The 15,295-nt window shown below is 37.1% G+C and overlaps 1 protein-coding gene across 1 annotated transcript; it reads left to right on the top strand.

Moving 5' to 3' along the window:
• The first annotated feature begins 674 nt into the window (after positions 1–674).
• On the top strand, positions 675–14,919 carry ndfip1l (Nedd4 family interacting protein 1, like). Its single transcript, XM_082140665.1, has 7 exons — positions 675–862; positions 3,426–3,513; positions 5,247–5,377; positions 8,420–8,507; positions 12,586–12,710; positions 12,967–13,033; positions 13,277–14,919. Exons 1-7 carry the CDS (start codon positions 833–835, stop codon positions 13,375–13,377), a joined length of 630 nt encoding a protein of 209 aa, XP_081996791.1. The 5' UTR covers positions 675–832; the 3' UTR covers positions 13,378–14,919.
• The last annotated feature ends 376 nt before the right edge of the window (positions 14,920–15,295 follow it).

Raw genomic sequence — 15,295 nt, 5'->3', positions numbered from 1 at the left:
CTTTGTAAATTATCACACATCTCTTTTAGTAATAACAGCCTTGCCATTCTGCTTTTGTTAAACGGAACATTTCAGACCACTAGATGTCAGTATAGGATCGTGTTAAAGTTGATAGAGAATAATTAGCGAGTGAACTTGCTGAATTCATCTTATTAGCATACAGCTTCTTAAATGTTCTGCCATATAAAGATAAGGTAAAAATTGTAAACTTATACACTAAGTAACGTTAGTATGCTAGCACACGTCCTAGTCAGAACAAAAGTTCTGACCTGAGTTTGGTGGATGTAAAGCTCTAGGAGGATTCATAAAAAAAATAAAAAAATAAATAAATAAAAGGTCTCAGAATAATAATAATAATAATTGACCCCAAACTTTTTCATAACTGTTTTAAGTCAGTTATATAAAATGTAGTTATTGGTCTAATTTTGTACTAAAGTAATACTCGACTAAGTTACCCCTTGATTAAGTTGGTCATCATACTAGTAGTAGTCTACTAAATTGGCTTAACATAATGCTAATTAATTAATACAACTGGCCCAGGTCTTTTTTTTTATTCTCATTAAGATAGTGTCAGTAGGCTACAGTCAGCTCGATGGTATATTCTGAATATTATTAATAATTTGGGGTGTTTTGTTCTCGTTTTGTCCTGTGATGGCGCTAAAGATCACAACCGTCTGACTGAGATCACAGGAAGCTCTAAGGCAAATCTGATCTGATGAGGGCTGTGGCTTCTGGCTTTTCCATTAACTTGTTAAAAAAATTCATTTAGACAGTTTGTTGCTTGAATCGTGTCTTTTCGGGAATTTTCGTTATCTTCTCAAGCTCGCTGAGGATGGCTGAGCCAAGTGGGAGATATCAGCAGGTGAGTAAGTCCTTATTTTTAAAGCAGACCAGCGGCATGCGCGTCCACGTCGGAAAGCATTTTCGTGAAACACCGAGGCTCTGACAGGATGCAGGCCGCAGTATTTTGAAATGAATAACACGACCATTTAAATGATTGTGGCATGACAACACATAGACTGCATTTGTGAACGTATTGTGTTTAACCAGTTTGTTATTTTAAAATAGTTGGTAATACTATAGCCTAGTTTCTTGCTTACGTCAAAGTTTGCATGGTATCTCATTTACCATGCAAGCAAATAAAATGAATGCAGGGAGGGTTAACGTTACTGCACATTGGCTGATATTTACGTAGTAGGAACCAGCCTTGACAAGTTGACAACATATCTGGTTAGATTACTGATAACTTGTAGATACCAATGTAATATAATATTCCACTACAGCAGACACGTTTGATCATATTTTTTTATTAAGAAACAAACAAACTACTCGATGACATATTGTTTCAAGGTTATTACAATGGCCTTTATGTGGTACTATGTTGCAGTTCTGATATCAGATGGTAATAAATTGGTAACGTTACTTTGATACTATAAAATGATTATCATATTCATACTTTATCCAAGCTTCTTCAAAAACAATACGTGCATCATGGTAAAAAAAAAAAAAAAACATGATTCTGGACATTTAACATATCTCAAAAACCATGGCATTCCCATGAGACATGACCGCAAAACACTGTATTACCATGATGTTACTATGGTACATGTCTGGAAAACAATGTAACTATTATAATACCTTAGTACATTTACCCCCGGTTTCACAGTCGAGGCTTAAGCCTTGTTCCAGACTGACTAAAATGTATGTGCTGTTTTACTGAAAGCAACTTTTCTTCCACTGTCATGTCTTAAAATATGCCAGTGACATTTTGTCCCAAGATGCACGCCAGTAAAGTGTTTTTTTGTTGGTTTTTGTTTTTTTCAAAAGCATATACAATATACATTCTACAAGTTAATTAAATTTCCGAATTGATTTTAGGAGTAATCCTTGCTTAATCTAAGCCTTGTCTGTGAAACCGGGCCTTAATCATGTAGCTAAAGCCTGACATAAAGCCTGGAAATAGTCAACATAAATTTATAATAAACTGAAATGGAACACTTTATTGAACCTTTACACAAAATATATGCATGATATAACATCTAAAGCTCAAAAAAATTATGGTAATGTAAATCAATGAGATTTGTAGCAGTATAGCAGACTACATACCAAACATCTCCCAAATAGTTTATTAAAGTGATATATATTCTCCCCAAAAAATACATTTCTGTCATGTTCTTCCAAAACTGTAAAAGATATTTAGAAGAATATTGGAAACCACACAGTCGACGGCACCCATTAACTTCCATAGTGTGTTTTGTTGTTGTTGTTTTTTACTATGGAAGTCAATGGGTGCTGTCGACTGTGTGGTTTCCAATATTCTTCAAAATATCTTCTTTTGTGTTCAATGGAAGAGACTCATACAGGTTTGGAACAATTTGAGGTTGAGTAAGAAATGATCATGAACATTTAAATTTTTTGGTGAAATATCCCATTTAAGATATTGAAATACTCAATAATTTTATTATCAAAAGCCCTGTCTGTGAAACCAGGCCTATGTATGTGTGGATGATCAAGTAAACCTAAGTTTCTTAAATGTGCATCTTGAAATATTACTAACAATATAAAGGTATAAACACGTATATATAAACACAATAATATAAGCACAACCTATATATAAACACAACCTACATTACTTTATAAAAAACACTAAAATGTCACAGAAAATAGACCTGTGAACCACACCCTGAACCATTTTTAGAATTATGCTAAAAGGCCTTTTACACATTACTTTATAAAAAACATTAAAATGTCACAGAAAAAAGACCTGTGAACCACAACCTGAACCATTTTTAGAATTATGCTAAAAGAACTTTTACTTACTAAAAAGTTAAACCACCAAAATGACAGAAGGCAATGTGATAGATTTTGTTCAATAGGTTCAATTCATTTTTTGCAGTTTTGATCATGTTGATAATTTAAAATTAATTTATCAAATTTGATACAGTATTGTATTTCCGGCTTTTTAGGCCGTTTTTATTATGGGACTGTTTATTTTATTACTTAGTGAATACAAATAAATACAGTTTTGCATTGTCCAGAGTCCTTGAATGTTGTTTTATGTAATGACTATTTCTGGTCATCATTAATGAAAGGCGGTTTGGTAGCCCAACCTTTACTTTATTTATGAAAGGCTGAAGGTGAACTCTTTCTTGGAACACATCATGTGAGTGTTAAGTGTTTGGAAAGTCATGTGAGTTTCAGCTTCGGGTTACATTTGTCATGGTCTTTTACGGTTTCAGGAAGTACTACAGAATAGTATACAGAACCCATTCATTTAGGCTTGACTTGAACCAAAAACAATGATCTCATATTTTCATCTGCCTTTACACCAGGATCGTGTTTACAGTGCAACCATATCACAATGAAACTGGGCAGGCAAAGTTTAGGATTTGTTGCAGCCAATGAACTGTATCTTGTGTCTCCAGCTGCCCAATGAGGAGGATCCGGAGGAGGGTCCTCAGCTGGCCAGTGATGCTCCGCCCCCTTACAGCAGTATTGCAGCTGACAATGCAGGTATGAAACACTTATAGGGCTCTATGAAATCTGTTTTATTTTGTCCCAAATTCATTTTCATTTTTTTTTTCCAAAATGTGTGTTTTCTGTTTTAAGTTTTCTGGATTTCGTTTTAATGGTTGATTAAACTGATCGCTATTGAAATTAGTAAAAATTGGGGGGTGGAGACTAGAGGCACTATTGTGTCAAAATGGAGGTCCACTGACTTTGACTTTGAAAACCCCTGAATTAGATGATGACTTCAAAACTCCTGAAGTGTTTCACATTTTGTGTGCCCTATGCATTGGACGTTCAGCTAACGGTCCATGACGTCTGAGGCTGAGACTAGTTAATGTTTAATCATCAAAAAGGATGTCTAATCAGTTGAACTAAAATAATGCTAACAATTTAATCATTTATTAAAGTTTTAGCAATATTATTTCCCTTTGAATATTTTTCACAAATTCTGTATTGTGTGTATTCTATGTACACAAAATGCCTATTTCTCTCAAATATTGTTCACAAATCTGTCTAAATCTGTGTTAGTGAGCACTTCTCCTTTGCCGAGATAATCCATCCACCTCAAAGGTGTGGCATATCAAGATGCTGATTAGACAGCATGATTATTGCACAGGTGTGCCTTAGGCTGGCCACAATAAAAGGCCACTCTAAAATGTGCAGTTTTACTGTATTGGGAGGGTCCGGTATAAAGATGTGTGAGGTGGATTTTGAGGAGGTAAAAAGCATGTTATTTTAACCAAAGTATGTTAGAAACTTTACATGAAGACCCTAAAGAATCATACCACCTTGTGGAAAATGGGCATCCAATGACCCCTTTAAAGGCTGTCTTTTACGGTTCGGTAGCTTATAAAAATGTGGTTCAGTGTTTTTTTTTGTGTTTTTTAGCTTGTTTGGTGTACACCCAGCTTTTAGGCATGGTTCTGTATTTTGTTAAAGCAAGAAATGACAAGGAGGCAGCTTCACACAATACAAAGTGAATGGAGAGGGTTGGATTCCCCCCCCCCATGTAGGCGTGGCCTAAATGTTCTCTGTCTCGATAGCTGAGACCGATCAGATAAAAAATCGCCCAATACTGTTTCTTGAGATAGGTTCAGGACATCCCTACAAATGTATTATCTATAACAATGAAAATCAAATGAATGCATAACATATTTTTTTGCCAAACAGGTTTACTGTTTAAATTAAATTGATTGTTGTTGTTGTTGTTACATTGATAAGTACATTCTACTTCTAAGCACAATAGTAATATTTCTTTGTTAAACCAATTATTATAATTTTTTTAGTGAAGACCTTTGAGTTTCTGTGTGTATCTTAAGATAGTTTAATCAAATGTAATGGTGAACTGCTTGTAAAGTGAACTCTCAGACCAGCTCTGGAGATGAAGCTTGTGTGTAGTGTTCTCATACAGTGAGATGGAAGATGCTGGAAACACCAGAAGTGTCACGTGTGCTTGAGTGTGTGGTAAAAGAAACTGCTCTGTTCATTCACACAGAGACTTGTGATAGATTTTAGATTAGCAGTCTTTTTGAAGTTTAATATCCACAGACACTAGTTTGTTTGATTAAGTGTAAAGCCCTTCATTTTATATATATTTTCATACAAAAAATCTGCATTGTGGAAATCATAGTGCCCTTATTAAAGGAGCCCTATAAACTTTCAGCATGCTTTTTCATCACATTATGCAATAGCATATGTGTAAGTAATCACTATTCATATTCTTTCCCTCTCCTCAGCATATTTTGATTACAAAGACGATGCAGCATTTCCCAAGCCCCCATCTTACAATGTAGCCACCTCACTTCCATCGTACGATGAGGCTGAGAGATCCAAAGCAGAGGTTACCGTCCCACTGGTGTCAGGTCGAGTAAGTACCACAAATCTCCCTCACGAATCCAACAAACGTCCTTAACAACATCACCACAGGAAATACTGTTTTAATGTGATGTGGTTTCCCCTGTTCACTGCTCTGTTTCTCTGCCACACACTGCTTGCGTACAGCACAGGGAACGTCTGGACACACTCGATGATGTAACTCGCTGTGCGCTGGAGGTACAGTAACAGAGTGTGTGAGATTGTAAAGTGTGATGGTGCAGGTGAGGTCCATGGAAGACCCCAGGGCTTGAACCTCGCTGCATGTCTTGACTAGAGAGAGGCATACAACATTTTTTTGGAATGAAATATATAATTTGCTGTGCAGAAGAACAACAGTAATAACAGCAGACTTTGCATGTTTGATCAAATTATTAGCATTAGCACTGTTTTGGTGCTTTTCAGGCCATGAAACGTTGCCCTTTTGGAGTGTTAGATTTTAGACGCGATGATTTCTATAGAGTAAGTGCTATAGAGTATTTTAAACATTTATTTCTAGAGGTATTTTACTATTTGAATTTATAATTCTGCTAAAGTATTTTCACCTTCAAAAACGTGTACATTCCGTTTTTTTTTTAGCCTGCACATGTCTGTCTATCTGTCTGTCTCTATCTATCTTTCTGTCTATCTTTGTCTGTCTCTTTCTATCTTTCTGTCTGTCTATCTTTCTGTCTGTCTGTCTCTGTCTGTCTGTCTGTCTGTCTGTCTATCTTTCTGTCTGTCTGTCTGTCTGTCTGTCTGTCTGTCTGTCTATCTTTCTGTCTGTCTGTCTGTCTGTCTGTCTGTCTGTGTCTATCTTTCTGTCTGTCTGTCTGTCTGTCTGTCTATCTTTCTGTCTGTCTGTCTGTGTCTATCTTTCTGTCTGTCTGTCTGTCTGTGTCTATCTTTGTCTGTCTCTTTCTATCTTTCTGTCTGTCTATCTTTCTGTCTGTCTGTCTGTCTGTCTCTGTCTATCTTTCTGTCTGTCTATCTTTCTGTCTGTCTGTCTATCTTTCTGTCTGTCTGTCTGTCTGTGTCTATCTTTGTCTGTCTGTCTCTTTCTATCTTTCTGTCTGTCTGTCTCTGTCTATCTGTCTCTGTCTGTCTATCTTTCTGTCTATCTTTCTGTCTGTCTGTCTCTGTCTATCTTTCTGTCTCGCTGACATGGCATTAAATAAAACAATCTGTCTGTCTGTCTCTGTCTATCTTTATGTCTGGCTCTCTGTGTTTGTCTGTCTCTGTCTATCTTTCTGTATGTGTGTCTCGCTGACATGGCAATAAATAAAACAATCTGTCTGTTTGTCTGTCTGTCTGTGTGTCTCTGTCTATCTTTCTGTCTGTCTCTGTCTATCTTTCTGTCTGTCTGTCTTTTGCTGACATGACATTAAATAAAACAATCTGTCTATCTATCTATCTATCTATCTGTATGTCTGTCTGTCTGTCTGTCTGTGAGGAAAATGTCTCCATTACCCCATATTAATCCTACATATATTTTAAGAATTCATTGTGCAATCAAAACATGTTTTCATAGTTATATATTACCTTGATTAGTTGGCTAATGTGTTGAAGCATTGCTTAAATTAACAAGCTCAGTGCTTCTTATGCTTTAGCTCTTAAGGAGCCGTCACAGTCACACTGACCTTTGTACGGTGAAATTGTCATCTCGGTCATGATCTGGAATTTCCCATGAGGGTCGCATGCTCACTCCTCATCCTCTGCTGTTTTTGCTGATGCGCTTTGTTCATAGACGTGTTATTTGTTGCTGTAAAGTGACGTGACTGGCGGTTGTTTTCTGTGCATATTGCGCAGATGGTATTATTCAATAATCAAGTTTGTTGTTTTTTACTTTCATTATCAAATCCTTTCTATCTACTAGTTTTTGCAGCCCTAGATTTTGAAACTTAGGTTTTAAAACCAAAGTACAAAAGTGAGGTGAGCAAACAGTACATTTCGCTGCCTTCTGCATACCCATTATCTCGCACCGGAAGCAAACGGGGTGCTTTTAATGCAAACGTGCCACTGACCCATTAAATACAGTGTGAACAGAATCCATATGAGGAAGGAGTGAGCAGTCAAACTCTGGCTTTGATCAAGCAATCAAACAAGTTTGAAAGCACCATTAAGGCCCTGATATACTCACAGAAAAGTTCTTTTTGTTTTTTGCTTAGGGGTAAAAAAAAGTTTGCAATGGTAATGTTAGCGATCATCCTGACGCTGCTTGGAGTAGCATATGAATGCATTTGTAAATGTTTGCTGCTCACTTATCTCTTGATGATAAAATAAACAGAACAAAAATAACATCAGAGAAAACATCAGATAAGAAAGCATCTGATCATAGCGATGTGGATATGTTTGCACGAGCTCTGCAATTTGGCTCGTTTGGCTCGACAAAAAGTAATTTATACCTTTTTATACAATATTGCTTTAACGCACGCAGCTTTGCAGTATTAAACATGAAAAAACTGTCAGTATTTCTTTGTATTGAAAATTTTTACTTCAATTTCTACTATAAAGCAGCGTCTGGTGTGTCCACGTTTTTACTCGTGGACGTCTGACTTTGACGGACTGAACCAAAAATGTCAGAGAAGGAGGAGCCTCGGAGCTACACCAACCTATTACGTAATCGCCATGGACCAATGGTAGTACAAAGGTGTTTAAAAGCAGCCGGACCGAACTTTTCCAGCAAGTTTGCTTTGGCAAGCTGTTTTGAATTCTTGAAATAAACTCCAGTTGAACTTCGTTTTTGGCCTGATTTTTGTTCGAAGTTTTGTTCAAACAGATCGTTATTCAGTTTCGCTTGAAGTATGTCTGGGCCTTTAAGCTACATTTCTACCAAGTTCGATCTTAAAATGTTGCTTTAGGCGTCACTTATATGTATGTGTGTCTGTGGTTTTTGTTTCTGTGAATTTTTATGCACTGCATCCAGTCACGTTTCTTTTCTGTCATTATGAAATTCTCTGTTTTCTCATTTAAACGATCACATGATTTTTCCCAGTGTTGTTTTAGTCTTGTTTTGTTCTCTGTTGATATACATCTATGTCTCTGTGTTTTCCTCCAGGATGATGACTTTGTGGCCAGAGATGACTTTGAGGATGCTGACCAGCTGCGGATAGGCAACGACGGCATTTTCATGTTGACGTTTTTCAGTAAGTGTTTTCAGCAACAGAAACAGTTTCTGCACTTTCTCTTTGTTCTTTTATCTCCTTATGATCAAGTGGGACTTTCCGTACATAAGTTAAAGGAATAGTTCACTTCAAAATGAAAATTCAGTAAAAATATAAAAATCAAGTTGTTTCAAATCTGTATGAATTTATTTCTTCTGCTGAACACAAAGGAAGACATTTTGAAGAATGTTGGTAATTAAACAGTTGATGTAACCCACTGACTTCTATAGTAGGAAAAAAAATACTATGGAAGTCAATGGGGTCCATCAACTGTTCGTTTTTTTATTTAAGGGGCTACTGGAGGAATTTTGAGATCTATAGTCAAAATAGACTTGACCCTCCCTTCGCCAGCAATAATTTTTTCTATGACCCTCCAAAATGATTGTGAAAAAAGGCATGACCCTCCCCGATAATTTATAGATTACATCTGTACTGGTTTGCGCTTGGCAAAGATGTTCAGATAGCCATTGTTTTTTTACAACCATGACAAACGACTTACGCCCGTTTCACCAATGTTGTTTTCGTCAACGATGACGATAACGAAATGATTTCGTTGACGCACCTTTTTTTATGACGATAATGCGACGATGACTAGCTAAAAATGGCTCTAAGGTGACTAAAACATGACGAGACGTTTTCGAGTTTTCGTTGACGAGACGAGACGGAACGAAAATGATTATAAGTCTGACGTTCACAATGCATGTCATTTCTGCCTAATTTGCGTGAAATCTGTCTGTTTTGAGCGAAAAAAAAAAAAGTATCAGCAATGCTGCCGCTTCCTATCCTTGTTTTGGGTACGCCCACCACCCGGCTGCCGCCATGCCGCGCACCAGATTCCACACAACAACAACACACCTGCGGCTGCGGCTAGTCACTCGCCACACATCTTCGATATGAGGCGCCGGACTGGACAAAAGCGAAACGAACTGCGCGAGAGAGCGACAGTGTGCGAGAGAGACCAACACAATCTCATGAAAGTGCGTATCTATAGCACGAATGATAATTCTCGTATAATTTATACGCCAAAACGAGTTTTAGCGTTCAAATGATACGCACTGCAAACCCCTTGGGTAGGATTAGGGGTGAGGAGGGCGTGCATATTACACGCCATAAAGTGCGTATCATATACACGCGAAAACTGCGTACCATATTTACGCTAAAACTCGTTTTGGCGTATAAATGATACGAGATATTATCATTCGTGCTATAGATACGCACTTGTCTGCGCGCGAGAGAGACCGAGTGTGTCCGAGCATTAGTTTAGTGGGCTAATTGGTACAAAGTAATATATAATTATTATATAACTTAGATTATAACATAAATTATTATTTAACTAATTATATAATAAAGCCACAATTGCCAAAGTAAGAATGTTTTTATTACTGGCTTTTTTTGAGTAAAACAGTGATTCCACTGTTACCACTTTATCTGTGTGTAATGTTGTAGTAGCTCAAAGTTTTTTGCTGTTTAAACTGTAAACCATTCCTTTATTACTGTGATTACTAGTGAAAATAGCCAATGTGCTGAAATTTTAGCAGAGCATCAATTCATGGAAAAAATATAACTTGAAATATGGGGATAAAAGGTTTCTGACAATGAAGTAGCCTACAGCTTGGCAGCACTGCATCTCCATCAATGAGAAAGTCTAGTTTATTATGCAAAGGTTTTAAGGTTAACTGTTGTTTTATGAATTGCAACACTTGCTACAACCTGTCAAACCTAAGCCCATTTCCAATACTTTTTAACCTAAATTAATTTGTTAAAGACTACTTTTTTTTTTTTTTACTAAAATTGACTAAAACTTGACAAACCTTTTTGCGTTTTCGTCGACTAAAACTTGACTAAAACCTTTTTGTGTTTTCGTCGACTAAAACTTGACTAAAACTATCAAGTTTATAAGTGACTAAAATGTGACTAAAACTAAAAAGCATTTTTGTCCATAAGACTAAGACTAACGGTACGTTCACACGGGGCGTCAGCGTCAACGCTTGACGGAAGGCGTGGCTGAAGTTTGGCACTGACGCCATGGTCATAGCAGCGTCAGCCAATGAAATTAGACAGGAACTCAACAACAAGCTTCATTGTCGTGATTGGCTGCCGCCTGGCTACTGTATTTGCATAGAGCGATCCTGATTGGCTGACGCTTCCGTCTGCGGCGCTTCACTGGCGTTGCTCGCGGCAGAAGTTGAAAAATTCTCAACTTCAGCCGCGAGCAACGCCAGTGAAGCGCCGCCGACGGATCCACAATTCTTTTCGGCAACGCTTGACGTCACCCATTCAAAGTCAATGGGAAGCGTTGACGCTGACGCCCCGTGTGAACGTACCGTAAAACTAAAAGGGCTGCCAAAAACAACACTGCGTTTCACAAATACCCCGTTTGCAGTGCGTATTTTTTTCCGTACCAATGTTAACATGTTAGAGCTTTCACACTGCACACGGATGCGGTCGGGCGATCCGTTCCAGGAGCGGTGCGTTTACAGCAGTGCAGCGATCGTTTGGCACCGAGTCTATTTCTGCTGTGCTGCACGCGCTGAATTAAAGTGACAGCGCATGGTTCGTGGTCAAAATGAACACAGATTGACATGGAAATATTATTATCTCACCATAAATGCATTTAATTAAATAAAATGTAGTAATCTCCCCATAAATGTATTTAATTAAATACTACTATTTTTCACTTTTTTCATCTTTTTACTTTAAGACCGGGGTAAAGCAAGGACAACTACAATTTACCTCAACAAGGCGACATAATGAACAACACTCGTCTCATTCGTGGAGGTGGAAAAACAAGTTCTTTGTGACATGCAAGATTTATTGTATTAAAATTTAAATGCAAAAGAAAAGGCATGAGAGTCGGCTGTTTTTTTTTATTTTTTATTTTAAGTTTTAATCTACAATGTTTGCGATTTTAATATAAGTACATGGTTAAATATTTTACCACTTGCTTGGGCAACTTAATATATAAATCTATAAAGAAGGAGCTTAATGCATTGAATAATACTTTGTTTAAATTGTGTTTAAACGTGAATACGTCTATTAAAGTGTATATGTGTACAAAGAGAATCGCAATGCTGCCAAAACTTTTTTTAAATAAAAGTTGCTGATAACTTCTTGATTTGAAATAAAAATAGTATGTGTTTGTGGTACAGTCGTGGATAATTTACGCACTGCAAACAGCATATGTGAAACGGGCGTTAACCTCTGCTTTCTCATCTTACACATCACACTCCACTGTGGAAACACAATAAGTGTTTGTGGAAACACAATAAGCATTAGTTTCCATGCAAATATGGTAGTATCGCGCTACAGCGCACATTCTATCAGCTGCAGTTCTGGCTCCTCAGTCCCAATACTGTAAAACTCGACGTATATTCACATCACATGTTAATGCAGCGGTAGAGTTACACTCGCAGGACACTGCACTTATTCGCTATCACAAAAGTTCATTATTTGCTGGTGCTTTAAAGCTTTGCCGGGTAAGCATTTCATTGGCGGTCTGTTCTGACATGATGCACTTTTTCTGAGCGCGTACGCACTGTCAAACAGCGCCAAACTGGATTTTTCTTGGGTCAGACCCATCTGCTAGCGATGGGGGGCCGAGACTGAGAGAGCTACATGGAACAAAACAAGCCACTTTGAAATGTAGCTGTTTTCATGAATACAAAAGTTGGACGACCCTCCCCTCAACAAAGAATAAAAAGACATGATCCTCCCGTGGTCCATTCCATAAATACAGAACGGTCCCTTACCGACATTCTTCAAAATATCTTCCTTTGTGTTCAGCAGAAGAAAGAAATTCATACAGGTTTGAAACAACTTGAGGGTGAGTAAATGATGACAGAATTTTCATTTTGAAGTGAACTATTCCTTTAAGGCATGAATGTTGACAACCAAATAAAGAAACAAAAAGGAAATTATGGTTAATGAGGGTCATGTTGTTGTTTTTTTTGGGGGGGGGATGTGATGATGGTACAGGAAAGATTCCTAGAATAAACAAAAAAGAAAAGAAAACAAATCAGATCAGATCAGATGTAATTGAATATATATTATTTTTCCTCAGTGGCTTTCCTCTTCAACTGGATTGGCTTCTTTCTATCATTCTGCCTTACAACCTCAGCAGCCGGGCGTTATGGTGCCATATCTGGGTTTGGTTTGTCACTCATCAAATGGATCCTCATCGTACGGGTATGCCACCACCTAAACAACTGCTGCTAATTTTACACATTTCGTTTCATTTAGTATATCTATTGGTTAACCATTTTGGCTTGGCTGGGTTTGTGAGAACATTACAGAAGCATATTACAGCGCATTATGATCTGACTGAATGAGTTAAAGGCTGTGATTTATTGTAATGTGTTTTCTTGACATTACAAGCCTGAACAGGATTGGTGTTTTGTTCTTGCTTCTGAATCTCACTCTTCCGCTCTTTTTGCATTCTCAGTTTTCCACTTATTTCCCTGGTTACTTTGATGGCCAGTACTGGCTGTGGTGGGTGTTTCTGGTGCTTGGTAAGTATAAGGGCACTAAACACAACTAAGTTTTTGCTGCTTTCCAGTCGAAAGACATTGAATGATATCAGTTGATTTTCTTATTGATCTAAAATGTTTTGGTTGTAAAATAGGCTTAAGTTGTGTTTCAATAAATACCAAAACTTAGTTTGAGTTAAGAAATTGTACATTGTTGGGCTAATTAAAAGGCCGTTAAAAGGAGCGAGAGGCGCAAGCGCTGATGTGAGTTTCCATGACCTACAGGCTTCCTGCTCTTCCTCAGAGGCTTTATCAACTACGCAAAGATCCGAAAAATGTCAGACTCCTTTTCTACTCTTCCACGGACCAGAATTCTCTTCATCTAGGTTAATTTTTGTCAGCCTGTTTTATGAAGGCAACTTGTCTTAATTGTCATGGGATTTACCTTCAATTGTTCATTCTGGTTATTATTGTGTAATTACATTTTAAAGACATGAAATCAAAATGTATGCCCTTTTTTGATCTTGGTCTTATTGTGTCAAGTATGACCCACCGTGTGTGTGTGTGAGATATTAAAAAATGTATGCGATACTAAATTAAAAGCCCTTTTTCCTATACTTTAATGATCAACACCCTTTTTTCAGGATCTAATGAATCCCTGATTATTTTTTCCCCCATATATAATAATAATGACTGGCTAGTCAAGTAAACACATAATGAATGATATATACATTTGTTTAATCTACTCGAGTCACTTGCTGGAAATGAAACCACATGTATGGGCCTGTGTTGAGCCATTGACCCGGCGGGGAAAATATCTTTACAAAAAAAAACAAAAAACGTCCTTCTGTAATCTACCCATCTGAATGAAAGACTGCGGGATTCCAGAGCGATGGAGGAAGAACTTTTATTTTCCACCCTCTGCTTCTGAAAATACTGTTTGCGTGTCAGATCGCAAGATACTCTTTTTACGTTTCTGGATGTAAAGTAGTGGATGCTAACAGCTTTATACCTGTTCTGAAATCATTCGTGGTTTGATGTTGAGTGCTATTTTCTATTTTCAGTCTGTAATGTATGAGATCTTGTTTGTAGTAAAGGCATGTGCTATGCTCCCTGTTAACCAGTAGGGGGAAGTCTTGCTTTTATATTTCAGTCTTTTTTTTTCTCTCATTCAGTCACGTTTGACAAGACAGCAACCAGTCACTGCTGGTCACCATTCATGAAGAGCTTTTCTCTTTGTGAATGGCAGTGTGAAATGAATTGAATCTAAAACAGTCAATGCTTTTCTTTTCTTCTATTCTCTTTACTGTTTCTCTTTCTCTCAGCCTCCCTACATGACATGAAATTAAAGTTACTGTTTTTAAGTTGTCACTTTTGATGTGGTTTAGACACGTTTTATTGGCTATGTAGTTGTTTGAAATGGCTTATTAAGACCAAAGTTAATATCCAGAAGGCATATGAATAGCATCTTGCATCAGCAAATGCAAATAGTTTTTTCACTGAACATTTGGCGTCCACAAAGGGGCTCTTAGAGCACCATGGTTGACTACTTGCAACTTTGCAAAGAAAAATAAATAAAAGAAAAACTGATATTATCTGCGTTGCAATTCAAGCAGTCAAACCTTTTTCCTTTTATACTATGGCATTGCAGATTTTTCCTTTGAATATACATTTAGCCGGATGCCTCTCCCCCTTGTGCAGTGGCCATGATAGGGGCCCGTTTGATCTCTCTCTGTCTAATCATGCATGATTCTGCTTTGGCTTGTCTGCTCTTGTCACCTTGGGTCTCGTCCATGACACAGGAAGTTACTCTTTTGTGCTCTGTTTTCCATACAGCTTTGCGGTCACCCTTCAAATTCCAGTGGATGTGCACATGTATTTGCTTGTAAATAAGATACTGCTATTAAATGTGTCTGGTGTTCAACATATAGTGGTAATGTTTTTGGTGCATCTTTGTCATAGGGTTGATGTATTTATGAGTTAACATTTACAGTCAGCTTTTATGCAATTAAATGTATATATATATATATACACACATGCGCACACACACACAAAGGTTGAATTTAATAACCCAGCATTTGTGAATCAGTAATTATAATTACATTAAAATGTCTACACAATACTTAAAGTAAAATATAATTAGTAATACTTAATTACTTTTTTTGCTAGACTGTTTCAAACTGTTGTTAAAAGTAGTATAAAAGATATTCAAAACCATATGAAAAAATAAAATAAAAATCTAAACATCTGGCACCTGCATTTTAAACTAGATTTTAAAAAGATTTTTCATTTAGTTTTTCTTTG

Source organism: Leuciscus leuciscus, assembly GCF_965113295.1.
Source record: "Leuciscus leuciscus genome assembly, chromosome: 16".
Classification (NCBI taxonomy): domain Eukaryota; kingdom Metazoa; phylum Chordata; class Actinopteri; order Cypriniformes; family Leuciscidae; genus Leuciscus; species Leuciscus leuciscus.
The sequence above is the reverse complement of the archived record's forward strand: the minus strand, read 5'-3'. Positions and strand labels throughout refer to the sequence as shown.

Excerpts from the sequence above, each read along its gene's own strand:
- ndfip1l (XM_082140665.1), top strand. The coding sequence starts at position 833 with ATGGCTGAGCCAAGTGGGAGATATCAGCAG. Across the intron at positions 3,514-5,246 it reads TATTGCAGCTGACAATGCAG|CATATTTTGATTACAAAGAC; the intron begins GTATGAAACACT and ends CCCTCTCCTCAG. Across the intron at positions 5,378-8,419 it reads TCCCACTGGTGTCAGGTCGA|GATGATGACTTTGTGGCCAG; the intron begins GTAAGTACCACA and ends GTTTTCCTCCAG.